Source organism: Guyanagaster necrorhizus, assembly GCF_019112545.1.
Source record: "Guyanagaster necrorhizus MCA 3950 unplaced genomic scaffold BT62scaffold_15, whole genome shotgun sequence".
In the NCBI taxonomy this organism is placed as follows: Eukaryota; Fungi; Basidiomycota; class Agaricomycetes; order Agaricales; family Physalacriaceae; genus Guyanagaster; species Guyanagaster necrorhizus.
The window spans coordinates 93,825-121,792 of NW_025064894.1; the positions used below are offsets into that span (position 1 = coordinate 93,825).

A 27,968-nucleotide genomic window follows, 5' to 3' on the forward strand; every position below is an offset into this window, starting at 1 on the left:
GATCCTGCCCGTTTTTCTTCTGTTTCAGATCGCCTGAGGTACTGAATTCAATCAATCAGACAACCAGCAGAAGAGTCCTCCCCCTCTTTTTTTATGAAAGGATTCTCGAAAGAGAGTGGCCCGTTCAGCCTGTCTTTGCAGCGCTTCAAACTTCACACGCAAGCTATCCTTGAGGATACTCGTTTATTACACGCGGCTCAATGCTAGTCAATGCTCAAGTAAGCATTTTTCAGTCTATTGTAGTAACACCACTGAGTCTGATGTTATCACCGTGACTGTAGGACATTATTGGGACTTGATCCATCCGGCTCTCAAGAGACGCGCGTCTTTGCACGGTAAAACTGGAGGGATTTGTAACTTGTTACATTTGATGCATTCATAGCTCTTTTTTTTTAACATTCTCACAGCAGTATGACTGGTAACTCGCTTGCTTAAAATACAAGACTTCTGCACTTTGATATCTGCCGTTGATTAACTTTCGCGACGCACTCTTGTAACTGTGGCGCGGCCGTTAAGTACCAGTCCCTTGTGGAACCCTCAGCATCGCCGACGCACGGGAACCAGGATCCATAGATATCGATAGCTCCTATAGTCACCGCCTTGCCCGATAGCGCCCAAAATCTGGCTCTTGATGCCTCGCGGAACCGACGCGATATCCGCATGTCCTTTGAATCGAGTCAGGTTTCACTTTGGAATCCAAATTTGGCCTCCTCGGTTGACTACCTTGGTTCAGTGATGGAATGGTTCTTTGATACTCCTATGAGTGTACAAGGTTATGCTATAGCGCCATGAACTCAACAGCACTATATTTTGAGCATCTCTTTAGGCTTCAGTATGGAGCTGACATCGTGCACGAAACTTTCGGCGTCTTGTCTAGTAAACTGGGGTTTCTGCCGGCTGTAATCTGCGCTTTCTTGGCAGCATGAATGTTGCATACGCGTCCACACCTCTGCTGGTGCATCTCTGGTTGCCGTGCCCCGCGAGAGAAGATCTTCGGCCAATACTACATGCCTGCAAGGAAAAAATATGACTCATGTTTAATATTATGTCTCCGCGCTCAAAATGTTCCTGCTGATAACACGTGTATCCCTCACAGCTGCTGCAAGGGAACCTGAAACCCCGGGGCCGAGCGCTAGTGTGATATTCATTGAGTAAACACTCCGACATCTTTTCTCAGGAATCGCGGCTGTACAGGAGAAATCTTCATTGTCATACCTGCTGTTCCATCAAGGAAAACGACACTTTGCCGCAGTCTCTCCAGCCTTCAAGCGCCAGGAAGCAGATATCACATCACCGGACGTCTTCGAGAAATACGTCGATCTTCTCGGCTGACCTGCTGTGTACTACCAGATGTACACCACGGAGACCCATTAATGGATACGCACGTAGAGTGGCAATTCTCATCCTTCTTTTTCTTCGTTGGTGAAATCTGATTCATGTGCTACAGCTATTGCCTCCTTGATCCTAGTCAAACGACATAATGAGGAGTCATCGACTCTATCGCTCCTCAGTGGCCGCCTCGCTCCCGAGGCGCCCCATAATATTGAGCCTCCCTGGTTAACGGAGCGGATCATACAGTTCTGGCATTCTCAGACGAATGATTCGTAAGTGCCGTGATGATGTGTACACCTTTGCTTTGGTGGCCCATGACCTGTGTCGAATCTTACATATCACTCTGCGCAGCTCTTTGTTAGTAATCTTAGTGAGCACGAGGGGTCCAAGTCCGTCCGCGTCTTAATGGATATTTTCTTCCGCGTAGGCCATCGGTTATGGGAATGCCTACGCTTGCTGAAGTTGGCCTTGCCAGTGTAAGTTTCAATGGATGTATCTATTCAATGGTGCTGTGAAACATACAATACAGTAGTCGTGGATGATGGATATAGCAAAAGGGTGGTACAGTACAGGCTACAGAAGCATGTGAGTAGGTAGAACAGGAAAGGCTGAGTTGAGATCATTACAGAGAAGTAGTAAAAGTAGAACAGGGAATTCAAGCAACCCAGAAAAATGAGAAGGATCCAAATAAGGACGCGATGATCCAAGAAGAGTGGGGGTGAGTTGGGGAAGTGATATCGAGATTTGAACCGCAGTATTTTTGTGGATGTCAATTACACCGCTATGGGGAACGATTCAGAAGACTGGCGCTTAACTAAACTCATGCGTCGATACTGTAATGAAAGAGAATCCGTAATAGGTGCATTACTTGATCTGAACTAGTTCCCCATTTCCGACAGGCACCTCGGTAGCGAGATCTGGATTGGACCTTGGCCAAGTCACTGTGAGCATGCCTTCTACCATCGACGCCGTTATGTCAGTTTGCTATAACGGGCGAACAAAGAAAAACAATCAGTAACAGCTCAACTTAGGGGACAGTAACAAAACATATGACGGGGACATAAGGAACCCGTCAAAAATGCTGTTGTTTGTAGCGTTGTGGAGGTAGGAAATAGACTCACTTGGACGGTGTTAGACAGCTTGAAACTTCTGTAGAATCGTCCGTATCTGAGCTCTCTGACAGGAAATTGAATGGACGGTTTGCTGTCAGTGTCCATGATATCGGTAGACGACACACCGCCGTCAGGCCGCGTGTCCGTATCGGCGGAACCGTTGGCTGTGAAGCGAGACCGCCGCTCGCCTTGAATGATGAGATGGCCGTCGACGATTGACAGGTTCATATCGGACGCTCGGACGCCAGGAATTTCGAACGTCGCCATGATATTTGACGACGCTGGGTCATCTAGGACATCCATTCTGTCAAAAATTCGTCATTAATGAGTAATGTCTTTGCGCCACTCATGATATGCTTACCTTGGTGTAAACATGTGCTCGTGAGGAGAGCGACGAGGACGTGTCACTTGTGTGTCAATGACGGAATTCACTGTTATAAGACCCTTGGTGCATAATTCCTTGATTTTCTGTCCAGCAAGAGCACTAGCAATTCGATAAAGATCGGGATTCTGCTTGGGTGTAGGCTTAGCCGAGGGCTTGGGTTTAGATGTGTGGGAGGATGGTTGAGACATGAATATATGTACACCACAGATCAAGGTAGAGCCACTGGGTTGGTGTCTGGATGTGGAGATGTGGCTTTTCAGATCCCACTCTGTGTGTTTATATAGGGTCCATCTCGGCAAATCCCGAAGGAGTCTGGAATCAGGCCGAAGGAGTTCGAAACGAGTCATACCTTGCATGCTAGAAACGCCTGGCTTTGGCGAGTGTCCCCGTCAGCAGAGCTAAACTTACTAATCCATACTTTCAACGTCGTCAACCAGGATGTGGCTACTGGTTGAATCTCCTACCGATGGGCTGTGCTGCGTCATGAGATTTGACAGCGACCGCTCCCACCGACTTGGGAATCCCGGTATCCCTCCCCGACGCGGACGTGAGGCACTGTAAGACGATCTTGTCATGAAAAAGGTTAGTCAAGCAGCCGCCAATTTTGGGAGTACCGCATCTCAGATCTGTTGAGTCGAACGAAGTCATATGTAACCATATCGCTGTGGCTGTGGGCTTGTATACAGTACAGGTTATTATAAAATGACTATCCCAGAGATTTAGCACGAAAAGGCGATTTGTCACTGCCGGGCTCCGACTGTGCTGTGTCACTAAGCAAGTTACTAATAGCGGTAATCCCGACTCACTTGGCCGGATCAACCCTTCTGCATGCTTCTACCAAGTTCTAGTTCCACCAAGCAGTGAACACCGCTTTGCTGTTGCTTAGTCATCTTTACTGTGCCGGGGCACCCGGCTACCGAATACCGGAGGATCGTCAGAATTTCTCGAGACCCTACGGAGGGGAATATCGCCCATATGTGTCCTCCCATTTAGCACAGCCTGCGAGGCGTCATACTGATGATCGACCTGATTTGCGTATAACGGAATCCGCAGTGCGGGGAAATCGACATGTGTGGTGTCAGTGCAGTGTGGAGTTCACCGCAAGCTTACTTACTGGAACACCGGCTATGAACTGCCTCAACAGGAAATTACAACCGTACAGATTCGAGTCAGCCTGTGTCAAAAACTATGGCTTGGGATGACAACTCGACCGGCACAGCCACGTTAGAGGCATAGGCAGGCAGGCGGTATTCGTCTGCCGATCTAAAAGTATGGTCAGCGTACTGCGCAAACACAGAGAGCGATCCTCTTCTCCGACTATCGCTATTCATCGTCATATCACCGGAAAAAATGGGAGCGAAGTATGGAGCAGAACTCAAATCTTGACGTCGCAGTGAGGACGGCAACGGCCGAGGGAGGACATAGAGATACGGACCGTGTGAAGGACTTTGTGAGAGACATAGCTTTTGTCGCTCATAAATTGTTCAGATAACGGTCGCATTCATTTAGAGAGAATTTACCACACAAGGGCGGCAACTGCGCTTTTAGCACCCACGTGACGTAGCACGTGGTCTCAAAGGCCCATTATTGGGCCCCAGATCATCCCTGCCGCAACTAAGTAAAGATGCAAGCATCCAATATATTCCATGATGCCTTGTCAAATCAACAGACAAGGTGCCTAGGTATCATCTAAAGATAATTGGCTAACGTACAATTATAACTGACCCTCCGTTTCAATGACTAAAACTTCTCACCCAATGCTCAGCCATCAGAAATTTTCTATTAAAAAATCTCCATGTCAACATTGAACCTCATGGCAACGACAAAATTAACACTCACCCTTGCCATAGAAGAAGCGAGTACCCTGGGGATCCGAGTACTTGTTCGCCATAGTGTGAAGCTGCTTCGAGAGAGGCGACGGTCCGCAGAAGAACTAGAACAGAAGATTGTCAAGAAAAGACCACAAATGACAAAGGACATAAAATAAAAATACGCACCACACCAACATCGGTCGAGGGGTGTTTCTGAACAAGGGAACTGAACACCCGGTCCCAGTTCGGACGACCAAAGTGTGTGGGCGCGCGGAGAGACGTAATCGCGTCCTTCTCAGCGCCGACGTCCTGAACGAAGATATTGTTCATATCATCCTCCTTAATCTTGGCGGTGAGGTAAATGTTGATCTCGATTCGGTTCAGGGTATCTTGTTCCTCAATTGCGTGAAGAAGGGAGTGGAACCACTCGGCGCTGCCATAATCGCGGATAACCCATGTGAAGTACACCTTTGACAACCGTGTCGGCTTCGAGTGCCCGAAATTGTTCATCCTATACCAGATGGACTTGAGGATCCTGACCGGTCATTAGTTACGGACGAAGACATCAGTGCGTGGAAGGAAGGAACATACGATGCAAAAGGAGTAACGCCGATACCAGCACCAACGAGTAGGATAGTCTCGTAATTCAAGTAATCCTCCGAGGCGCTACCGAAAGGTCCATCGATCATGACACGAGGGAGGGTACGATTGATGGGCGGATTTATGTTGGTACCGATGACGACTCCTCCAGCAGGTGCACCTTTCTCCTTCGTTTCAAAGTCGCATCCAACAGCCTCAGCCAAAGCCTTCGTGAAGTCACCAACAACGCGAATGTGAAGGGAGATATAATCCTCCTCAGGCGCACTGGTGAGAGTGAAAGGGTGCCACTGGAAGTATGATATCTCGGGACACGACAGGAAGATATACTGTCCAGCCCTGGTGGTAGTCTTCTCTTTCTTGATTTGGAGTTCCACTACATTCGAGGGATGCTGGATAACCTTTGAGATGTAGGTGACATGACGTGACCGGATTTCGCGAAGAATGCGCTCCCAGACCCAGATGACACCACCAACAAGCCAGTAGCGCTGCGATGACAGTTAGAGATACCCATAAGACGGATGTTAGTGTTCCACTCACCCAAAACACGCCAATGTTGTTGAAGGAGCAGTACGGGGGCCTGTCAGGCTTGATCATGCAAAACATGCCGTGCAATTGCCAGTTGATGAAAAAAACGATGAATAGATGGTGGGTGTACCAGAACCGTTCGAAGTTGGCACGGCGACGCTTCTCCATGGCATACCACACCATGATTCCCAGAGCTATGGTCATAATCCAACCTGTAAGACCGGGTCCAGTGACGACGTTTGCAAGCGCGAACTGTTTGACCTTTTCGCTCGTAGATGCACCGGGGATGGCGTCAACTAATTTGTAAATGTTGACGATATGTGCAAGAATGTGGACGGTTGTCCAAATAACCATGGACCAGGCGGTGGCTTTGTGTAATAAAATGTTCTTATCGAACGGAATGATATCGTTAAGAGGTGTGCGACGAAGGAGTGAGACAAAGTTGCGGCAGACCGGCAAAAGAATGAAGATCACGTCAACGTGAAGAATCAGGGCAGCAGTACGAGCGATGGCTGGAGGAAAGGGCTATAAGTGACCAGCCTCGAGGTACCCAAGTTTGTCACTCACGAAATGTGATACCAAACGTAGCGCGAGCGTTGACCGAATTATCCCTCAAGTCGTAGTTGAGGAATCCGAACACTCCAACAAGGAGATGAAGGAAGACAAATAAGGCGAAGAAGAGCTGTTTTCCACCGTCATTGATCATCCAAACATTCCATTTCTCTCTCCAGCCCTTCGGCTGAAAGGCCAGTCTAGGGATAGAGGAATTCGTTAAGGACCTCTGAAGACCTTGGAGCCTCTTGCGCTCAGTCTTATTGCGCTGAAGGTGAGAAGGTTCGTGCCCGTTGCCATAAGGGTTGGGCAAATCCGGGTGCTCGTCTAGCGTCGAGGGGCGGTCGGAGAAATCCAGACCAGAAGAACGACTGGCCATTGCGAAAGGTAGAAACTACTACTGCCTGCGCAGAGAAGAAAAAAGAAGGACGAAAGGACCTGCCTGCTGGTCGTTGAAGGAGTAATGGGAAGAAAAGAGGACGGTGCCAGATGGACAAGTTCTGGGTGGGTCGCTTTGATCAAAACGTTACCATAGCACTTTTGGGTGCAAAGAGCTCCTATCTGCCAAATTGGTGTAAAGCCGAAGTTTTGACAGGATGCCGTATTACAAATCACTCTATTTTGCCAGAAGATGTCCGCTCAATCGGACCATCAAAGTTTCAATGCACGCTGACGCTTTTCTTCTTTGACGATCAGATGTAACAGGTTTGGCGGCCTTCATGCGTATTCACATAACGAAAAGGCTCTCTAACTAGAAACCATAAAGCAAAAGTCACGATTCAAGCACAAGCTGTCAAGCGCCTGACAGTGTCCAGCTCACTTAGTACCATGGATTGTGGTGCATCACTTCCAAGTTGACTGACGGTTGTCTATGTTAATTTCTAGAGGTGATGTTGAAAGCTGACTATATTCCAGACCCTCATTAATCAATAATGACTATTCCAGGCTCTACAAACGTATTCCTTCCATCGTATTCCCTCGCAGTGTAGCATTGTCATCTTCTGACAATTATCTTTCACGAAGCGGTCTCAGATGGAAAATATTTGAGACTCCTTGGAATGCGTCTACGCGTGGGAGTTTCCAACGACTCACAAAAACTACTTCCTTCTTTTCCTTCCACTCAAAATGACAGTGCCACTACTTCCCAATCGATATCATACATGTGGAACCTAGCTCTTTGTGGCACCGAGCCTATAATCATTACCTTTCCTTCGAACGACACCCTGTTGACACGGACAGAATCATCCGGACCCGAGTACTAGGATATCTAACCCTGAACGCTCCTTCTGACACTGGACGATCAGCAGTCGCTTCCGAGATCCTATCCGTCCCCGAAGGCGCATATAATAAGCTTGCAGAGCTAGCTAAATTTAGGATGGATCGATTCATCCGCTATTATAACTTATTTTTATTATACGCAAGTGGAGTCTGCAACTAATCCCCTTCAGTTAAAGTCGGAGAGGGTCATATACCCCCTTCTTCTCACCATCTGTCACGACCATTCTTTGATGGTAGTCAAGATCTGCTCAATAACCCGTTCCAATGGCCTCCCGGTCGTGGAACGGCTAAGCAGAAACTGCGCCGCACTACACGTCTTGTATAGGCTCTTGTCCGTGACCGGTATGGATGCGTTCTTACCGGCACCAGTGATGCAGCGAGCTTTGAAAATGACCCCAGCGTTGCTCAGCGCGTGAATGCGAATGACGTTCGTATTGCAGTGACGGAGTTCGTACATATAATCCCAGAGGGCTCGAACGAAAATTTTCAGCACCCTAAAAACATATTAATCATATTAATCCAATTTTGCCTTTCATGTGCTAGAGGCTGAGATATTCCCAGCCTAAGCGGGCCACGTCTGTTTGGACGGTCCTAAACCATTTCGCAGGCATTGATGTGACGCGATAATCGAATAGGTTGAATATCCATGACCTCAGTAACGTTTTGACAATATGCGGTAAGGAACGCGCGGCGTTTGATGATTTGATGATTTAGTTTGAAGCGACGGTGAGTATTTATCGCATCTGCTGTAGGGGAAATATATAGAATCGATTTCACTTCTAGGGCCAACGGGCCAACGAGTACAGGGTGTGCGCTCTCCGTGCTCTATATATCATTCACTGCCCACCGACAATCACATTTACTACCACAGATCCTGCCAACTACCCAGTTCCTTCTCCTCGTTATCTTGCTATTCATGCACCATGCGCACGCGCCTCACGCAAGGTGATGAGGGAAAGGGAGTTTACCACGGTGCTTGTATATGATGGGGGATCCGCCGCGCTTCTAGAGCAGCTGCTGGTGCAGTCGAAGATCGAGGACGGAGATGACCCAGAAGAGGAGACGATCGCCAATTCTATTCAATGAGTGGGCTGCCGGAAGAAGGTGGCTTAAAGGTAAAGATAAAAGTTGGACTTCGCAGAGGCCCGTCGAGCGTTCGAGGAAAACCATGTTGCATCCTCCGGTCAAGGGCTGTCTATCCGGAAAAAACGCATGTGTCCAAACTCTCTATCTGGAAAGGGCTACGGCACACCACAGATTTACCAAGCACAATAAGATATTCTACCGTTCACTCGTCTTGCATGACCGTACTTTACGAGGACAGGGTCACGGAAACTCAAAATGACAACCCTGACGTGGATTCATTTGTTTCGAACCCCCGTTTGTCGCTAAATCGTAGCGAGGCTGAATATCAATTCTCGCGAGTATCGCTGAGCTACTTTCCTTTGCTCGTAGTTGCGATCAGATGCTTCGACTGGAACGATTTTTTTTTTCAATGAATGGCCGTTTGGCTAGAGCTGAGAGCGTACCGTCGCACCGGCCTGAGCCATTGTGTAGGATCAGAGTATTTACTGGCATTGATTGTTGCTGGATTGTTCATCATTAACGAACTACATTATGCTATCCACGCAGAAATCGCCAAGTACAGCGCAGCTAGAAGCCGCTATTTTTGGATCAGTGCCTGCTGCGATATAGAGTTTATTAGAGTTTAGAAAACCAGCATATGGTGCAGCAATTAGACATCTACACACTTCTATTGAGAACCTTCTTGATGCCAAAGAAGGCACAGACCTATATTACCCTATATTGTCTTATAATATAATTGAGAAAAGCCTCCGAAGCCGCAGAAGTTGCACAGTGCTCAGATGTCCTGACAACAGATAGGCACGTCGACATGTTCAACCATGGGACAGATGGAGGACGCCATGACGGCACAGTTCTCCGAGTCAAGATGGATGATACCATTGAAATGTTGTAGTGGTCAGACCGATGGAAATCTAGAAACTGTGCCAAAGTCGTTCATTTGTCAAGGTTAGAAACCACGGTGCATTACACGGTCGTAAACACTCAAAAGTACTTGAAGAATACCAATAAATCAGATCGGTTCTCATACCCACCTGATATCGGTGGACCGTGCAGTGTAATTCTACCTACCTACCTACCTACCTACCTACCTACCTACCTACCTACCTACCGCCTTCGATAAGATGACCTCAGAGTCAACCCGCTCAACATAGCCAGCCCCAAAGGCGCATATGAGTGAGTAGTTTATCCCGTCCATATAGCATTAGCTGCTGTCGCATTACCCACCCTTCCCGTTCACCATAACTACCATGGAAAATGACCGAAAAATACCTCGAAAACGCGGCAGAAGAATCAGGAGGAAAGGCTGCGGATGCAAAGGTTTACAGCAGGAAGGGCGCGCTGCATTGCTTGACAGCAGTAGTAAAGTCAATTGGTGGAGCTGAGTAGTTTGACGCTGAATCATATCCCTGAAAAATCAGGTTAAACCTGATTCACCTCGACCTTCCTCTGCTCAGTAATCGACCCTCTAAGAATATGAGCCTCAAGTTTCCACCAAGAGTATAAGACCAGTTTCTGACGGCAGTGGAAATAACCTCTAGGTTTTGTCACGCCTTGGAGAACTCGACGACAGCGGCTAGACCCCTTCTTCAATTCCAAGTTCATATCGCAAGGCTGACATTTAAGGAAGATGATTTAGCAAAACATGGCAACTGCGAAACAGACGAGAGGAGCGCAGTCGACTCGGAAGTGGCTGCGTGGTAGGACTCTCTTCGGGCCGATCAGCCGATCCAATCTTCATTGTTGTCCACCGTCGACGCGTTTCAGTGGGACCCTCAGTCCATATCTTCGTACCATTTCGGGATCTAGAGAATATTTCAGCTGGGCCTGAGCGTAAGATGACTGCCATAGTGCCTACTCAATAACACGCAATTTTATGCGACTTTACTGGTAGTTACAGAACATCTCATGAAGTGTGCACGAAGCTCCCAATAACGGCGAAGAAGACCGTTTGAATGTGGGTTTTCTTCCTACGTAGCTCCTATTCACTGATTCATCGATTCCAGTCAATTTAGTACGGAAGTATTTTAGGCATAATCACAAGGCTACAGAAAAGGAAATTGCCTCTTTTATCTACGACCATCTCTTAGATCGACACGACGATGACAATGACGACCAAGCCCGAAACCGACGTCTCTATAGTAGTTGCAAATGAAGTGAGGTAGAACTCTTGTCTAACGTTCTGTCTTTCTATTACCCATAATTGAACCATGATAGGGAGTGGCATTTTCGTGGGTCTGAACAAACACTTGTACGGAAACACTCAAGCACAAAGCCCCCCTTCCACAGACATCTACTTTCGCCAGAAGAATCCCGGTGAGCATCACGCTGCGCTGGAGCTGCGTGATGCCGTCTTGAGACTCTGTCGTGATGGGGCTTTCGTCGCCGTGCCATTGTTCCGTGTCAATACGGAACCCATGGGACCCCATCCAGTGGGTAAGCCACCTTTTCGTATTCTATTTCTTGGCGCGTATTCGGTTGACACTTCTGATCCAAGGCTCCTACGAAATTTGGGTCCCCGGAGAGAGCTTCTCATCCGTATTCTCGTTCATCGCGCTGAATCACGGACAATTAAGGTATCTTTTATAGCTGATTCTCGTGATCCATCATGCTCAAGGCTGCTATTAGCGTTCTTGTGCACCCCTTGACTTTGGATGAGGTTCGGATTCTGTCCTCGAATATATATGCATAACCAAATTCTGACTGATTTGACAGCGAGCGTTCGTCATACCTGCGTAATTGCATGGCAGTTATGACTAATATTTCTTAGGGATCACGAACATCGTAATGCATGGATTGGCCCGCCGTTCCCGTTGGATCTGTCTGCGCTCCCTGAGAAAGCAAGTTCAGTACCCTTGCAATACCCGAGCCTCAGTTCGTTGATCCTGTTCTCTCTATTTGATCCGTCCTGATTCGGGCCTCTTTTCAGGGATGGGATATTCTTCGAATGTCCCTCCGCTAACAATGGAACAACGAAAGAAAATCGGGGCTAATATCACACATCTTTTGAGCAAGGAGAAGTTGGCGGCGAGACCACCTGTCTGGTAGTATTAATGGTATGTACAGATGTATATTCCGAGCAAATCGAACTTCGGTATGTGAAGATAATTACCGTTGTCAACACGTACAGAAACTTGGTGCCAGTCCACTGCGCGTCTGCTCATGACTCGGTCCGAGCAGGAAAGGATTGAGGCTCTAGAGTAGAAGGATGAACTATATAAAAAATCAGGAGAGGCTTTTTCATGCTTCGAACACCGCTACAAGAATGGACACGAGTTTTGTAATGACTCCTGCAGGCAAATTCAAAGTCAGTATGTTTTCCTCTTCTTCATGCTATAATATCTGACTGGTTCTATTATGTTCTAGTCCTACTAATGTTACCTCTGTCGTCGAGCAAAAGGTAAGGCTTGACAAAAAATGACCATCTTTGCTCACCACCATCAGGACCCAATGAACTCGTAGCGCACCCGCGTTGCTTATCGACCGTCTTCCCACAAACCCACCTGCGTATCTTAAATGCAAGTTCGTATACCAGACTACAGGAAGCAAGATACTTCCTTGGCAGCTACTTCGGTCTGGACAGAAGATATTGACTACCGCGCCGTATGTAGCAGGCGTAGCGGCCGTCGGTGGGGTGTCGTGGTTAGCTGGGAGCTGTAAGTCTGTCTGCATATCCCCCATTCTCTTCTTGTATTGACGATTTTTCAAGTGCTTATTCGGCGGAACGTGCGCATCCTATTACTAGGTAATCCAGCTAGCGGTGTAAGATGTTCTCCCTAGTCTTTTAAATCTATTTTTGACTGACAACATGTCCTAATGCAGCGGCTTGGAACCCCTCTGGTATGCATACTAGGCCGGGAGCCCTCTCGATACCGTCACTTTCTACTCCTGGCCCTACTCGCCTATCCCCCACTTGACGTACGCGAGCGGCTTATCCTTCAATCTTCCGACGGCCTAGGTCTCTTCCCTCTTCCCTTCAGCCGTCCGGATCCTTCGATCACTTGGCCTCCCTACTCGATCACAATTCGGATGCCTCATCTACGATTGCTTCCGTAGTCCTTCCAACCCGCCCCGACCTTTTATGGGATATCTTCAGTGGCTGAATGCGCCATCCCGTTTGTCTGGGAAGGGGTGCCAATGACGACAAACCATGATGACCATTTTCTGCGACCATTTCCTCAGCCCCTCAAAGCCCAGCTAACCCGTCTATACCAGTACAGTACATACCGGTTCAAAATGAGTCGAAAAATGGTATTTATATCGATGCTATCAGGGTAGATCCTGCCATTGTCACTACTCGGAACCAAAATGCTACGCCGTCATTACCATGCTTGATGTTACCCTCAAAGCTCTGCTTTGAATTAACCTCTTGCCTTGTTACTCGGACTCAGTTGAACGACGCGGCTGCGGCATCATCACAGAATGTAAGTGGTAATTCACTTTAGCACAAATCGTCGTACTCGGGATATGAGCGATGATGAAAAAAGGCCGACTGACATACGTACAAAAGGTATCTTGATATACGTATTAGGAACTGTACAGTAATATTACGAATATCCAAATGAGAGTTACGAAAGTCATCCTAGGAGTTTGCTTTTACTCGTTCCTGCTGCAAGAACCATTCAGCAGTGTCTCCTGAAATGGAAGGACGAAACGTGCCTTGAGCATCTTATGATCAACTCCTAGCTTACAAGTGTGAACTCATGAAAGGTATTGCCATCGGAACCTGTATTAATTCTTAGCTACAGAGGTACATCTTCACAAGGTTTATTTCCTCAGCCAATGCATGATCTAGGCCGACCTCTCTTTCTGCAACTCCGCAGCTGTCATTGAACAGCTTCACGAAACAACGGGCTTCGATTACTGCCTTTGCTGTATCACCTTCTGGACCGGATATGGGACAACTGGTGGGAGGGACTTGTGACTCATAAAGCGGAGGAATTTTGCAGAGATAACCAACAAATTTTTCCAGTGTCTCAGGCCTAAGTGCTAAGAACCAAAGCCACAATATTCCTCACTTGTACACAAATTGTCTTGGATTGGTCAACCATCACTTCCTAAACTCTGTATTCACAGCATCATACCATATGAAGAGGTTTTGTTGCCTCAGATGCCAGATCTTAGTGCCTTTGCTTTAGATCTTGGATATTGGCCAGGTAGCATGGGGACCATTTTTAATTAGGAAATGGACATTACAACTGCTCTCTTTCATTCATTGCCACAGCAGCCATTGGAGGTGGGTGTGAGTTGAGAATGACATTATGAAACTGCCTCACCACCCCTGATTGTGCAACGACATCTTTTCCTTTGGAAAGCCTGTGGTCTGGGCTGCATGCTAATGCTTATGGGGTTTCAGAATGTCCATCTGATTCAACTGCACAGGTCATTTTATCAGGTGCAATATACTAGTGGAGTAATGATACTCTAGTCTTCTTCATGTGTCATGTGCAGGTAGCACTTGCAATGACTCCAGAGGTTCAAGTAAAGCAGACAGACTAATAGCATAGTGAATTAGTAGCTATAACTTTTGTTACAGAATCTGACACAATTATTTTGAGTGATAATGACTTAAACTGATGACTATTCTAAGTCTTATATATATAGAATACTTGGTTACTATGCTGTTTTTAAGAACCTATGGGACAATCTATTTGGTGATCATAGTATTTTCTGATCTATCTAATTTAGCTGATTATAGAAATTATTCTATCCATTAATGGCATTTGCTAGGCTGACTACTTGAGCAACCTGTCTATTCATTTGATGGTATCTGCTGAGTTGGCTACCTGCTCAAAACATAATGCTGATGGCAACCAAGCACTTCTAGATAATATATAAATTTTTAAAGTATTAATGTCTAATAAAATAAGTCTCTACTACATGTAGAAATTTATATTGGCATATCAAAAATCACTCTTGCAGCCAAACAGATTTTAAATCTTCTCTTCAAAGCTAATGAATCATTGATTCTATTACTATATATTTCAGCTAGAAATCTTTACTCATTGCAAAATATATAATAAGAGTAAGATGATTATATATTTTTATCATCTGTTGATTTTCAAAGTGCATCTTTTTTCTGATGAAGAATTATATACAGTAGTTGATATATCAATATCAGTTCTTTACCATGTTATAATCAAATAAATCTGAATCTTGTTTTTCATGATGATATTTTAAAATGATCATCTTTTTAATATGTAGTGTTGATACTTTGTTGATACTTTATTATTAGTTTTTGCTGTGTCACTGCAGACTATATAAGAAGGGATTTAATGTGTATTATATCTACTAACTACTCTCTCCAAGTTTCTTGCTTACTTTCTACCTTCACTCAGACTTCTCCAATGGTCACTCAGATTAATATACCATCAGATCCTACTGATGCAAACAAAGCTCTCATGTCTAAAGGCCTTGATGCTGACTTGAATTCAATGATACTGTACTCTCTATTAAATGGTATGCAGACTTATTTAAACTTGTGATATTTGTATTTATTACAACTTTATATAGGAATATATACTGGAATTGTTGCTGTTGCACTTTGGAATATCTGTGAGTGAAATATATCTGCTATACTATTTAAGCTGAGATAAACACAGTTATATACAAATCACAGTCTATTAGACAGACTATGATTGCTATTATAATTCTTCTTTATATTACTAGTACTATTAACTTTGCCTTCAACTGGTCAATGATAAACTCTGAATTTATCAATAATGGTCAGAGTCTTTGGACTAGATATCTATTTATATATAATTTTAGTCAAATAATATTAGGAGCTAATATTACAAGTGCTGTTAGTACTATTCTTGCTGACTCCACAATGGTATGAATGATAATTCTAATTTATAATATAGCTCATTGTCATCTCATTATAGATTTGGCATTGTTGGATAGTCTGGGGCCAGCAATGGCTCATTGTTTTGCCTCCTGTATTTTTTCTGGTTTCTGCAATTAGTAAGATCTCTTTCATCTTTCATTTCATTACTTTACTCAAAAGTTAATATAGTTTTCAAAATCATTATGACTTATAATAACTATACTATGATCAATACCTCTGCTCTTGACAGTATCCTCTATTCATCTTTTGCTCTTGCTTCCATCTTGTGGTGCACCTTACTCATCATCTACTACATTATTACTGTTGCACAAGCAGGAAATGAAGTGGGAGGTGGAATCAGAGTTTATTATCCTATTATTAAAATCTTGGTGGAGTCATCAGCACTTTATTCTATATCCTTGATTTTATATATAGTCTTTAATGCTTGTGACAGTTCTATAACAGAATACTTTGATATTCTAGCAGCAATTGCAAGGGTATGTTTACATTCTATTGTTGACTTTATATCTGACAGATATTATATAGGGCATCGCTCCTACTCTTCTTGTTGGACAGGTTGCAGCAGGTCATGCTCATCCAGATGATTCTTGGCAGGGAAGCACCATATCAAGCTCACTTCACTTTGGGACACATTCTGGAGATCATGACTCCCAGCAGGACTCCATAATGAATGGTGACCTTGAAGCTCAGCAGATGATAGATGATGAATATGGCCATCACACTGCAGTGGACTCCCAGGAAGATATTGGTATCAACAGTTCAGAGGGCATCATCCATAGAGACTATAATGGGCTTGAGGTGTTGGAGATACAAGTATAGTTGGAGCAGTTTAGTATTTACATTTCATATTATTTAATTCTTCCATTTCTTCTGTCTAGTTACATGCATACTGTGTATGCATAATATTTATATCTCATAGTTTTATCTGCATACCTGCAGCAATTGACAATAAGACACTCAGACAAATATCCACCCACTCATAAGCTTTTATATCTTCCCTCAATTGACCTATGAACTAATGTATCTAAAGTCAAAGGCACATATACGGTGGTGATCCTACCATTCTTCAACACATACATAAGGAAGAAAATGCCAGTGAGTACACTTGCAATGCTGTTCCTCTCAGATGATCACATCAACCCTGTTAATTTGTCAAATACAATCCTACACTATCCTTCAAGCCCACTTTTTTACATCCCCAGTAGTAGGCCCAGTAGGATCATCCGACACAGCAAGATTACACCGCTAGCTGGATTACCTAGTAATAGGATGCACACGTTTCGCCACATAACATCTGGATAAAAATTGTCAATGCAAGAAGAGAATGGGGGATATGCAGACAGACTTACAGTTCCCAGCTAACCACAACACCCCACCGACGGCCGCTACGCCTGCTACATACGGCGTGGTAGTCTGTCAATCACGGTCCCCACCTTGGAGATCCTGCTTTTGCCTGCTGTATTGGGACACCTTTCGTATACTCTTGCAGGTTGTGTATCTTCCCTTCGTTTCTGTCTGGGTATCAGGACCGCTGCCGCTGTTGTTGATGTATCCTGCGCTTGGAGTATCTGGCGGATCAGATGCGGGATCAGATGTTGAACGATGCCCGTTACTGGGCAAGATTCACTACCTGCACATGGACCGAGATGGATGCTGTATGAGACGCTCCGCATCTGTACGCCCCCGGCGCATTTATTTATGCGTGTCTGTAAGATCCGAGATACAGTTGGACTGGGTCTTGACGTCGTTGTGGGCTTCAATTTATTTATTGTTTTGGAATGCGACACATATACTGAAAATTCCCCTTTAGATGAGACACCCTCGGGCCATTTTACCGACGAATTATGTATAGAGACACTGGAAGCAGTCGTGATAGACCCTTTGAAGGCATGGATCTCGGAAACCGAAGAGCCATGATTGTAAGCTAGCTCCTTCATCCCACGGCCATATTTAATACGGCGCTGTTCAGCGATATACGTCCCATGCTGTCGTCATGTCGCAAATCACAATCACATTGCTCTGTGCCAAGCCTTTCGTGTACTTTTCTCTCGTGTTCACTTCACTCAGTGAAACATGGCTTTCTCGTTAGAATTGAACGTGGTATGACAAGACGTAGAGCCCAGCGCAGTATGGCAAATAGCATCATGGAACGTCTTGTAGACTCTTAGTAACATGTACTAGACGCTTCAGACCAGATCTGTAAGTTCTGGTACTCGATCACAGACTGAAGGGTGGATACTGTGGAGGTTGTTGACGGAGACTTCAGAACTCAGATTCGCCTGTATCAATCGTTTGCCATTGCTGGTGGACGGGTGAAATGCTCTTCTTCCGATTTCTTGCATGGAGTGGTCAGATGAAGAAAAGCCTATCGGTGAGCTGTTGCAATATGTCGTTTGTAGTGACGTTTATTGAAGTTATGATAAATTATGCGTATGGATCAAACAATCCGACCTGCCATCTTTAGTGACGTAGACCAGTTGTCTTATACCTTGGTGTGTATGACACCTCCTAGAATCTATGGAGCTTAACATTAGTTGACTTTATTGTGCGTTATCATCAGTTGACGGTCAATATAAAGCGGAAAACTTGTTCTATTCTGTATGAGAAGGATGATGACGATATCAAGTAGTACGCAACACAGCGTTCATCTTGAACTGTTTTTTAGGCCTCGGCGCTACCGTCTCCTGAGTGATCATCTGCATAACAGGCTCCTTGTACGTATCGCTCGTAACGGACTTTGCATTATGGCACGCCCTGACCAGCTGGCTCACGAAGGACCGGTTCCCGCCCACAACTGTCAGCTTCTTAACCCCAGGAAAGGCGAAGGACGGATCTGCGAAGAGGGAAACGTTCTTTTTAAGCCGCTCTTTGCAGAACGAATTGCTGTGGGTGAAGGCGACGTCCAGCTCTGTTACGTGCTTTGGTAGCTGGAGGTACGCAAGGTAGGGGTCACTGAACCACCAGTTGTGATAGTTCACCGATACCCGCTGGACGTTGGGGAGGGACCGTGATAAGTGTGGCATGATGCAGAGAATGCTATTCCACAAGGGGTGAGATAACTCGTTGCCACGGTGAGGATTGACTTGGAGGAGAAAGGAGATGGACCGGCAAATTTCTGACGGTGAGAAGGGTGAATCAGTAGACCGGAAAGCCACTGAAAACCGCGGAAGGACGAAACGGAGGACATGGGTAAGGTGGGAGGGGGTGAGGATGTGGATGTCGGTGCAGAAGACACGATTGAATTCCCAGGCGAAGGCTTTGCTGACGAGGAGAGATGAAGTTGCCATTTGGAGGCGCTGGAAGGGGGTAAGGGGAAGTGCCCATGCCTCTGCGATGACCAGGCCGAGTATTTCGAGTGGGAGTATCATGGATAGTGGATGAGGAGGAGGATGTAGGGGTTATGACTTTATAACGGAGTTGCCACAGATCCTCGATCAGGGCATAATTCACCTCATCTAAGCAAAGACATTTACTTTTACTACTTCCCGAACGCAAGTCGGTCGACCGGTTCTTGCGACTGGCGAGCATAGGTAAGTAAGCTCCAGCGAGGCACCAAGGCTAGACGCGGATCTGATCCTCAACTTGGAATGTTGAATGTTGAATGAAGCGTAGGACAGCTTCAACAGCTTCAACCGGGATTATTGAAACCGGCCCGTCTTCCATTCCAAAGCTCGGTAGTGGCTGTGTACAATCAAACAAACGTACATAACAGCCGCCTTGGACTTTTTTTCTTTCCGACGATGTCGTCATCGTTATGGAGAACGGAAACAGCCACCCAGCTCTACGTGTCCTCCGACCCAGACTTCAAACGATCCACGATTCGATATCTTATTTCCAGCCGCCAACCAGGAGGCCTCTGATACTCGACTCATCTCTGCATCTCAACGATGCTCCCGATGATACACAGTGGTTGCAGCAAGATCACATCCCAGGCCTCAGAAAGCTCAAGGATACCATTAAAGTCGATTTAGATGTGTTGGATAAGGTAGGCGATCGGTCGTGTGCCCGGATCGGTTTCCGTTCCTCACCCTTGCTGTTTCACTTCAGTAGTTCCTTGAGGATCCCAAGTCCGCCGACTTACCGCCTTTGTCGACGAATGCGCCGTACCTCATAGCGGTTTGGAACGAAGTGCTCTGTGCGCCTGGTAGAGTAGTATCCGTTTTCAAGTCGTTTTCCTCAACGCCGCCGCCTTCTACACCAGTATCACGCGAGACTAAGAAAGCAGGTGGTCAAAAGCCTTCTGGAATCAAAGTTGACGTCGTAGCAGACCACGGACGTCGCTGGATTCGAGTAAACACGTCAGTTTTCTCCCCTGCATCCCAATCAACCAACATTAAATGTGGTCCTTAGAATCAAGAACTCTCGCATCCTAGCTGAATTTCGGGAAATAGACTCATACTTGACTGACTCATCCGATGAGGAAGAGTTATCTGACGAAGAACCGATTACGAATGGGATCCACCGCCCGTCTCGAACGCTCGCCCAAACTGAATTTGACAACTCCATATTGCGCATGGGTCGCGCTCTAGTGGAAGCTGCCAAAGCCAACACGTACGAAGTAGCGTCTGTCGATGGGACCAAGCGAATTACTCCACGAGTAACATTGCGACTTACGCGGCTCGACCCGTCCGAGGATGGCGAACCCACAGATCCCCGGATAGCCCAAACAATACAATGCCTTCAAGATATGGGAATAGACGTCGCCCTAGGAGAGAGGCAAGATGATGAGATCCCCGTAGTGGCCAAACCGCCCCCACTCGCGCCCGCATCTCTGACTCTGAAACCGACGCGACGCATCAATCTCGATCTCTCCGTCCTCATCGCCCTAGTCTCGGATCTCACACACGCCAGCCTCCCCCAATCCGTAGATGAAGCCAACACGCGTTTCATTCCTCCGTCGCGCGCTAGGGAATGGAAAAAGAAAAAAGACGTTTCGGCTGTCGAAAATGGATTAGATGAACTGCCTATGCAATCGTCTAGTGACCTCGCTAAGCATTCCAGGGCTTTGACGAATCAGGTATTGCAGGAGATGGTCAAGGGTATGATACAAGAGCTGAAGGATCGACTGCCAGAAGAAGAAGAAGAGTCTGTGGAGTTTTGGACCACGGATGAGGCGAAGGAGCGCTGCCTTCGTATAGTAACCAAAATCGGGGGTCCGAACGAGAAACGGCGCGCGCGGGCCCTGTTCCTCGATCCTGCTACGACAGGTGCAGAGGACCTGTACTGGCAGTCTTCTCGTCACCCCAAGGCGATGATCCCCATACTCCCTATACGCCTGTACGGAGCGTCGCACAAGCCAACGACGCCCGTCCCATCCTTCTTCCATTCCCTCCAAAACACCTGCGTAGATATCCTCTCCCTTGAGAATGCCTCCGCCCGGACGAGTTCGCGAGCCGTGATCACGAAGGCCAACCCGCGTCTGACGGCGCATACGGTGCAGAGCTTGCTATGGGGTGCTCGGCTGGGATGGACGACGTTGACGGCTAATAGGACGAGCGTGAGGGCTATTTTGAAGGAGACGGAAGGGCGGAGGAAGGCGGCAGCGGCAGCGGCTGAGGGTGGGGTTGTTGAGGAAGAGTCGGTGGAGAGTGTTGATGCGGCTATTTGGATTGTGGATCCGCGGAGCTTGGCTGAGGGTATGAGGTCTGATAGTTAGTGGGACGTATTGGAATGAATGAACAAATAGAAGTGGGCAGGATCTGTGTGCAGTGAGCAGATCTTCCGTTGTCGCATTACAATGGCCTCAATAAGAGAAGCAATGTGGCCTTTAGGACAGTCAAAAAGCATTGACAGAAAACCGACTTTTCAAGATCAGAGGATCAGTGTCATCCAAACAACATTTACGCGTCTCGGCGCGACTTTGGAACTAGAAGATACTCATTGGAGGGCGAGACGGCGGTGACGACGTTCTTTTTTTTTCTACAGCTTGGCGGGCCATTCACTCTTTTCGAATGTATCATTCTTTGTGCTGAACTAGACAATCGTTGCTCCAAGGTCATTTACCTTCCTCGATCGCGTCGTCTCGATCAGGCTTCTCTTCCACTGATTTTCCATCCTTGAACAATACATTGCGATCGGTAGACCTCATTTTTTTTCCCCTTGTCGTGATTCGTGATTTAGTATCCGACGGCTTTCGCGCGTCGACATGCCGTTGTTTCAGTACGCTCATGTACGAGCATGAGATTGCCGTGTTTGGCGGTAAACCCTAGGAAGAGATTCAATAATATATACGAGGTACTCTTATCCAGAGAAGACGAGAGAAGAAGGAAAGATGACGCGCTGAAGGAGGACGCCATTTTATACTCGTCGGGTGATTAATAGAAATGTCCAGCGCGTACAAGTATGGTTAGAAAAGCGAGTCCTAATAGAATTTTCTTTCTAGTAAATAATGTACAATGGTAAAGAACCTCTTGGAGTAAGGCATGATCATGGGGGAATGTTAGCTTTAGATGGTTATGGAAATGCGTGATAAGATAAGAGAACCGGCTCCCGGAAGATATGCAAAAAGCTACGCTCGAACCGTCGCATCGATGTTTTCCAATATATGTTGAGGAGCCAGTCTCGGCGTCCCTGGTTCCTCAGCTTCGTCATAGTCATCATCTGAAGACGCAGTTCCCATGGATTCCAAGGCGGTAGCAAACGTCCTGATGGAACTTGCGCGCGAGGCGGATCGTACGGATGCGGCAACGGGAACAGGGGCGGGACGTGGGCTGCTCGTTAGTGTTGGTTTCATCGAGGGAGAAGCGACGGGTGAACTGGGACCGGATTCATTCGAAGGATGTGAGGTAGGATCGGCCTCTACGGATTTAGAGGCGACGTCAGCAGGTAGAGGTGAGCTTGAAGGTCCTTCATTGAAATGATCGGTTGCATCCGATGATGTATTTGGAGTATCCTCGGCCGCCACGGGTGAATTAGGAGAAGGGTGTGCAGTGGAAGGGCCTGAGCTGGAGCGATCTGCAAACGGAGAGACAGAGGTTAACGTCTCTGATGGTACTTCCTCATCTGGGCTCTCAAAGCTATGTGCAAGGGGTGAGGGAACAGCCGGAGAATTACTACTCTCTGCAGTATCTGCTCTCGGTCGTGAACCAGATGGTGCAAAGTCAAACTCTGGCGGTGGCACGTCATCTTCTGGCGTGGGTGACGAGAGGGCCAGTCTGGAAGTGCTGGCCCATCTCACCGCCTCTTCACCGTATGGGACACCAAACCGCGCGACCGACTCTCTCGAGGAGATGAATTTCAGCTGCTCCGGTGTAGGACCAGACTTGGGGTAGGTGAACTCTGTGCGAACAAGCGTATGCGAGAGAGGAGAAGAGATCGAGTTGAGGGAGATCAAGGAAGGCGACGTCAGATGCTGCGAATTGAGCGTCGCGGTGGATTTTTTCCTGACCAGAGGATTGTGCATCGACAGAAGGGAGCCCGTGCTTGATTGTGAGGGACGGTGGCCTCTATACGACATCGACGACGACGAGCGGCTGTACGGATTCGAGCCATTCGACCCTGGGCGAGAATGACTGACGGCGGCCCCCACAGAGCGAGCATTACCTGATCCTAAGGCACCGAGAATAGAGCGGAACGTGCGCCTTGGGGGGGGTGAGGCGGGCGCTCCCGGCGATGGTGGGGTAACCTCGACAGACGAGGACGGTCTAGGCAAGGCATCCTGGCTTAGGTCTACCACCGCGACCTCGAAATACGCCGGTGCTGCGCCGCGTGGATCAGGTTCCTGGTCTCGGGAAGTTGAACGCATCAAGGAAGATTCGACAGAACCAGAATCTACACTCCGCCGGATTGGCATGCCCTCACCTGGAGGCTGAAGATCAGGTGTAGAAGTAGTATCTTCATGGAGGAGAGGCATGTCGTTAGGTGAATCTGGCATCGGTGAATATCCATCAGATTGGTTCCTTGAGTGCATTGACGTCTCTCCGTCCTCGTCTACCGGAGGCATCTCAACCGTAGTCGTGACGGGTAATGGAACGTCTTCCATGTCGGCAGGACCGCTATGAAACAGATTAATGGTAGTCTTACTACGATCGTGTACCAACTTGCCGAAAAATGACGAGCTCCTGCTCTCCAGGTTCCTTGTTGTAAGCAGGCAACGATATCGTAGATATCTGGGACGGGGTCCTACGTGGCCGCCTACCACGTCTGGTCCGAGTCGCGGATGGAGGATTAGAAGCAGCACCTTCAACAGTCCCAGCGAGCTGCTCTGCGGTTAGCTCGCGAACGCCTCCGTTGGCTGTCGGCAGGGTGGTGGTCGACGAGCCAGATGTGACACCTGGAACACCGCTGGGTCCTCTTGTAGCGGATTTCCGCCACCAGCAGACGCCTACGCCTCCAGTGAGGAGCACGACCACGACCACGATTGGCATCTGGGCTGCAATGTCAGAACAGAATTCGAGTAGAACATAGAAAGCGACGCACCCAAATCTCGACAGAACTGCCTGTATTATTGCCATTGTCTCCCCTCCTCGCTATCGCCTGCCCGCTGCCATCGCTTAGTGGGAGAGCGCCAACCGCGGATAGACAACATGTCACGACAAAGAAAATCATTTTGGATGATAGAGATATTACGGAGTGAAGAGAAAATCGTGAAGGATCATGACAAGAAACCATAAAGCCCTGGAAGAAAAAGAAAATGGCTGTACCTGTCCAAGGTCAGGTCCAGGGGGGGTTCGATGCCGATGCTTGCCTTATTTGGCCTCTCGACTTGTTCTGCCAGGAAGTACAGAAGTACAGGTGATTCGGTTCGGGCTCGAGAACAACCTTGTAATGGTGGGAAATCAAAGAGGTAACAAGTTCGAGTTCCCTGGGAGGCCGTAGAATGTGACGGTGACGCTTATTATACGGCCCCCAGCGGAAGTTACATATAGCAGTGCCGGGGCGATTGGCATTTCAATTGTGTCAGCAATAACAACGGCCACCTTTTTCGGGCTTGGTCCCACAAAGTCTAAAACATCATGGGTTATTCTTTCATTATCCTCTAATAAACGTCCGGGGTCTATGGACGCGAGTCCAAAGAGAAACTGAATATTTAGAGGCTAGGGCTTCAACTTTAGTCCGACACGGTAGAAGCGGATGCGTGAAGGCAGTGCTCGATTGGAGCAGTTGCTCCCAGTCTACATCACCTTCGTCATTCCGAAGTTCGGGCTCATTCTATCTCATGGTGATGCTCCTGCTGCGCGGCCCAATTTGGCTTCGGAAAGGTTCAGACGGCCTTGAACCGCTCAAGGGAGATGTGCCAGATAGCGACGAGACTAGATATCTCGAAAGTAGAGGATACCTCAACATCCAGCAACGAGACCACACTCCTCATGAAGACAACGGAATCACGACGCTGCGATCAAACCCATGTGTAGTCTTGCAAAATTCTTACGATGAACCGGCGAGGGATCATAAATTTGTAACCTTTATTATTCTTCCCCGCACCGACACGATGATTTCGAAATTTACTCTTCGATAAATAGATATAGCGATCTTCGACATCCTAAATCAAATGGTGATGATGATGATGATGCGAAGGCGGGGGGGGAGGGAAGAGCTGCTTGTCCCTGTAAATTGTTTCAATTGATTAAGAACGCCACAGCTCGAATCTACACATACGCGAAGAGCCATAGGTTCTGAGGATTGTTGTACGTGTCGAAGGTGTAGGGAAAGCGGACTGGTAACGTTTAGTGCGTCGAGGACATTCGCAGTATTTCGGGTTATACGTACATCTCGGAAGTTCAGATACATAGGCTAGAAAAAGAATGCGTGATGCGGGAACGTAAGCATCCAGGAGAAAACCCACCAATAGGTTTCTGTTCATCAAAGAAGCTCCATGCTAGATACAGATCTATATCAGCCTTGGGAGTTGATCAGATCTGTGCGCCAATCGCACCTGTTCGCCAGTTTACACTAGCATTGACGAGCATACGAAAATCAAGAGACTTTCTTTTCAGAAAGAGTGCAGCTCACCGGAAGTTACCAGAAATCAGCCTAGCGTAATCGAAACATAGTGAGAACAGGCTCGTCACCCAGAAAAGGTCGACTCACAGATCCGGGGGAGCCAATGGGTCCTGAAGCAGCATCTATAAGCGTCCGTTACTCCCAAGCAGTATAAAAAAGACATACGTCGTCCAAATCAGCGGTCTTGATCTCCGAATCCAAATCAGTCCATTCCAGCACCTGATTACCAGCCATTCCTATTACGCATTCGTGTCAGATTGATGTACACACACGGTAAGTGTTCACCGCACCTTTGAACTCCACATTCTCTCCCGGCTTCCCTCCAAACACCGCGTTCTTGGTGAGGAAGTGTTCATTCATGAGCGTACTGAACATTGCGCACGTAGAGGCGCAATTTCCGTTACCGACTATTGACTGCTTAGAACACTTGCGAGCCGAAGATAGCCTGCGCTTACCGATGGCGATATTGCTTTACCAGAGCTAGTCAGCCTACCTATGATGGACAAGAAAGGGAAATTCCCACTCACTCAAGATCAAAGGGAGGATTCTCCGGAATGGGCTGGGTAAATGACAATGTACATGTATCCTGCATGATTTCCTTGTCAGCGAAGCACCAAATGTATGGAACGGCGTGGGTTTTACGTGGAAACGCTGAGAAGTAGGATCTGATACATTATTGACGACGAATGGTACCAAGGGATCCAGATAGTCGTACGAGGCTGGCATTTGAGTGCCGTTCAAAAACGCCCCTGCGATGTCGAATGTCCATTAGAGCATATCCGTCGATGACGGAGTAACATACAATTGTCAGCGCTGTAGAAGGTTATGGTATCGTCGTTTCCCAGGGCAATATCCGAAGCAACAATCTTCTGTGCGAGTATATTCCCCCGGGTGGTGGATTGAAAGCCACTATTCAAGTAGAACCCACGTCAGCATCTGTACCAGAACCAACCAGAGACACGCACGGATATCCAAAGCTAGAACCAGCAAGATACTGAAAGAGGAATTGGCCCAAGCAGACAAACCCGCCACCGTTGTTGGTCAGGTCTAGGATTAAACGGGTAACGCCGGCCTCCTGGAACGCGGTGATGGTTTGAACGACATCGGACATGAACGCGTCAAAGTCGCCGCCGAACGAACCGACGAACATCTGTTTTGAAAGATTGAATAAAATTAAAGGGAACTGTAATGTTGTACGTACGACCCCAGTATGATTTCCGGGAAGGATATATGACTTGATGACCCCAGTACTTCCGCTGACAGGAGGAAGGGTGGGTATAAACTGTTGCGGCAAGCCAACAGCGCTAGAATTCGAAAGGTCGATGATCTCAGCCTTGGCAAGACGGCTCTTTGCCGATACGGTTGCCGCAGAAACCACGTCCTTATTGTCAACACCATTTGTAGCCTCATTTGCCGCACAATTATTCGCCCAACTGCAAAATATTTAAGAACAGCTTTCCATAATTTAACGCGACTTACAACGACTCTGCATCAGTAAAAGGAACACCTATAAAATTAGCCAAAAACGGTACGGTCACTGTCTCCGCACTAGTGGAACCGACAGGTATCAATTGGAATTTGACTGCTGTCTGGACTACACCGATGGGACCTGCTAGATCGCCTACGCGCTGCGAAAAGTCGGTGCCGGAGATCCTGTAGCTCGAGAAAACCGAGTTTACGCGGACGCCATGGTCGAGGTAGTTTCCAGATACTGTCGATGCAATCGTATCGACATAGGCATAAGGATCTTGGTCTTCGATCGCGAGGACCTTAGCACCAGCTAATCGTGTCCAGTTAAAATGAATAGAATCGAAGAAGGAGGTGTACTCTTCGCCTAGCAGGGATATAAACTCGACGGCGTCTGGGGCGATGTACACGCCCTCTTCGCCGTTCACTGAGGCCGTGATTACCGGTGCCGGTAGGACATTTTGATACGAGTTGTAACAATTTGGGAACCAGCCTATGTGAGGGTCGCGTGACTAAACCTATTTGAAGATAGAATATAACGAACTTACGCGTGTGGCCATCGTTCATTTGGGTGGTGAACATGTAAAGATCCCAGCTGGCATCATAATCGGTCTGAGAAGGGTGGTGAGGGAAGGCCCCGCTAGACACCATGTATGCTCACCTCGTACGCTGTGGCATTCAATCGTGCAAGTGTTGCCCTGATATTAACTGTCGACTCTTGAAAGGGTGGGGGAGATTTCAAGTAGTACTCTTCGAAGGTGTAGAAGTCAAGTACGCGAGCGGCGTTGTTCATCATATTGACTCGCAAGGTCTCGTTGAAGGGGAAAGACTTTAGACAAGCTAACGCGGCGGCAGGCGGGACGAAGGCTTTCCCGGCAATGTCGGCGCAAGGGTCGGCCGTTGCGAAACGAACATAGGTCAGGAGAAGACTGATGATGCTGATTATTCGCATGTCGTCCGAGAACAATCAAAGGAAAGGAACATTGAGAGGGACAAGCCAAGTGCGTCCTTTATCTGAATGAATGCCGAGGCTC

At 47.3% G+C, this 27,968-nt stretch overlaps 13 protein-coding genes across 13 annotated transcripts; 7 read left to right on the forward strand and 6 right to left on the reverse strand.

Annotated features, from left to right (window-relative positions):
* Nucleotides 1-1,373: 1,373 nt before the first annotated feature.
* On the forward strand, nt 1,374-2,054 carry BT62DRAFT_920473 (uncharacterized protein; the record flags this gene model as incomplete). Its single annotated transcript, XM_043184220.1, has 5 exons — nt 1,374-1,422; nt 1,448-1,604; nt 1,760-1,808; nt 1,865-1,917; nt 1,961-2,054. 5 exons carry the CDS (start codon nt 1,374-1,376, stop codon nt 2,052-2,054), a joined length of 402 nt encoding a protein of 133 aa, XP_043038684.1.
* Nucleotides 1,810-3,015, reverse strand: BT62DRAFT_932988 (HSP20-like chaperone). The gene is made up of 3 exons (XM_043186468.1): nt 2,806-3,015; nt 2,454-2,748; nt 1,810-2,316 (listed from the first exon to the last, which is right to left on the reverse strand). Exons 2-3 carry the CDS (start codon nt 2,709-2,711, stop codon nt 2,197-2,199), a joined length of 378 nt encoding a protein of 125 aa, XP_043038685.1. The 5' UTR covers nt 2,712-2,748; nt 2,806-3,015; the 3' UTR covers nt 1,810-2,196.
* Nucleotides 3,016-4,506: 1,491 nt separating this feature from the next.
* On the reverse strand, nt 4,507-6,792 carry BT62DRAFT_969648 (NADPH oxidase). Its single transcript, XM_043188952.1, has 6 exons — nt 6,333-6,792; nt 5,778-6,277; nt 5,232-5,725; nt 4,827-5,175; nt 4,669-4,762; nt 4,507-4,608 (listed from the first exon to the last, which is right to left on the reverse strand). The coding sequence occupies exons 1-6, from the start codon at nt 6,694-6,696 to the stop codon at nt 4,598-4,600; spliced, it is 1,812 nt and encodes a 603-aa protein (XP_043038686.1). The 5' UTR covers nt 6,697-6,792; the 3' UTR covers nt 4,507-4,597.
* Nucleotides 6,793-8,241: 1,449 nt separating this feature from the next.
* Nucleotides 8,242-8,681, forward strand: BT62DRAFT_1006872 (uncharacterized protein; the record flags this gene model as incomplete). The annotated part of the gene is made up of 3 exons (XM_043177281.1): nt 8,242-8,250; nt 8,310-8,321; nt 8,379-8,681. 3 exons carry the CDS (start codon nt 8,242-8,244, stop codon nt 8,679-8,681), a joined length of 324 nt encoding a protein of 107 aa, XP_043038687.1.
* Nucleotides 8,682-10,786: 2,105 nt separating this feature from the next.
* BT62DRAFT_897220 (uncharacterized protein) lies at nt 10,787-11,726 on the forward strand (the record flags this gene model as incomplete). Its single annotated transcript, XM_043183292.1, has 7 exons — nt 10,787-10,839; nt 10,896-10,909; nt 10,968-11,114; nt 11,176-11,254; nt 11,307-11,348; nt 11,449-11,552; nt 11,608-11,726. The coding sequence occupies 7 exons, from the start codon at nt 10,787-10,789 to the stop codon at nt 11,724-11,726; spliced, it is 558 nt and encodes a 185-aa protein (XP_043038688.1).
* Nucleotides 11,727-11,943: 217 nt separating this feature from the next.
* On the forward strand, nt 11,944-12,781 carry BT62DRAFT_1006874 (uncharacterized protein; the record flags this gene model as incomplete). The annotated part of the gene is made up of 6 exons (XM_043177282.1): nt 11,944-11,989; nt 12,045-12,078; nt 12,141-12,334; nt 12,388-12,440; nt 12,501-12,596; nt 12,659-12,781. 6 exons carry the CDS (start codon nt 11,944-11,946, stop codon nt 12,779-12,781), a joined length of 546 nt encoding a protein of 181 aa, XP_043038689.1.
* Nucleotides 12,782-15,039: 2,258 nt separating this feature from the next.
* On the forward strand, nt 15,040-16,344 carry BT62DRAFT_1025760 (uncharacterized protein; the record flags this gene model as incomplete). Its single annotated transcript, XM_043178290.1, has 6 exons — nt 15,040-15,137; nt 15,192-15,233; nt 15,563-15,641; nt 15,755-15,855; nt 15,970-16,001; nt 16,051-16,344. The coding sequence occupies exons 1-6, from the start codon at nt 15,080-15,082 to the stop codon at nt 16,342-16,344; spliced, it is 606 nt and encodes a 201-aa protein (XP_043038690.1). The 5' UTR covers nt 15,040-15,079.
* Nucleotides 16,345-16,849: 505 nt separating this feature from the next.
* BT62DRAFT_1006875 (uncharacterized protein) lies at nt 16,850-17,614 on the forward strand (the record flags this gene model as incomplete). The annotated part of the gene is made up of 3 exons (XM_043177283.1): nt 16,850-17,274; nt 17,378-17,444; nt 17,495-17,614. The coding sequence occupies 3 exons, from the start codon at nt 16,850-16,852 to the stop codon at nt 17,612-17,614; spliced, it is 612 nt and encodes a 203-aa protein (XP_043038691.1).
* Nucleotides 17,615-18,134: 520 nt separating this feature from the next.
* On the reverse strand, nt 18,135-19,152 carry BT62DRAFT_932994 (uncharacterized protein). The gene has a single exon (XM_043186469.1). It carries the CDS (start codon nt 18,891-18,893, stop codon nt 18,147-18,149), a length of 747 nt encoding a protein of 248 aa, XP_043038692.1. The 5' UTR covers nt 18,894-19,152; the 3' UTR covers nt 18,135-18,146.
* Nucleotides 19,153-19,279: 127 nt separating this feature from the next.
* On the forward strand, nt 19,280-21,181 carry BT62DRAFT_897379 (uncharacterized protein; the record flags this gene model as incomplete). The annotated part of the gene is made up of 3 exons (XM_043183300.1): nt 19,280-19,510; nt 19,576-19,823; nt 19,876-21,181. 3 exons carry the CDS (start codon nt 19,280-19,282, stop codon nt 21,179-21,181), a joined length of 1,785 nt encoding a protein of 594 aa, XP_043038693.1.
* A 390-nt stretch (nt 21,182-21,571) lies between these two features.
* BT62DRAFT_182211 (uncharacterized protein) lies at nt 21,572-21,927 on the reverse strand. The gene has a single exon (XM_043179956.1). It carries the CDS (start codon nt 21,819-21,821, stop codon nt 21,642-21,644), a length of 180 nt encoding a protein of 59 aa, XP_043038694.1. The 5' UTR covers nt 21,822-21,927; the 3' UTR covers nt 21,572-21,641.
* Nucleotides 21,702-24,365, reverse strand: BT62DRAFT_932996 (uncharacterized protein). Its single transcript, XM_043186470.1, has 3 exons — nt 23,944-24,365; nt 23,569-23,891; nt 21,702-23,519 (listed from the first exon to the last, which is right to left on the reverse strand). Exons 1-3 carry the CDS (start codon nt 24,070-24,072, stop codon nt 22,034-22,036), a joined length of 1,938 nt encoding a protein of 645 aa, XP_043038695.1. The 5' UTR covers nt 24,073-24,365; the 3' UTR covers nt 21,702-22,033.
* A 747-nt stretch (nt 24,366-25,112) lies between these two features.
* BT62DRAFT_897441 (uncharacterized protein) lies at nt 25,113-27,886 on the reverse strand (the record flags this gene model as incomplete). Its single annotated transcript, XM_043183302.1, has 16 exons — nt 25,113-25,180; nt 25,234-25,257; nt 25,310-25,342; nt 25,400-25,416; nt 25,477-25,497; nt 25,555-25,577; nt 25,633-25,703; nt 25,758-25,912; nt 25,995-26,053; nt 26,110-26,216; nt 26,270-26,376; nt 26,433-26,617; nt 26,669-26,900; nt 26,947-27,427; nt 27,483-27,546; nt 27,596-27,886. The coding sequence occupies 16 exons, from the start codon at nt 27,884-27,886 to the stop codon at nt 25,113-25,115; spliced, it is 1,938 nt and encodes a 645-aa protein (XP_043038696.1).
* Nucleotides 27,887-27,968: the final 82 nt, after the last annotated feature.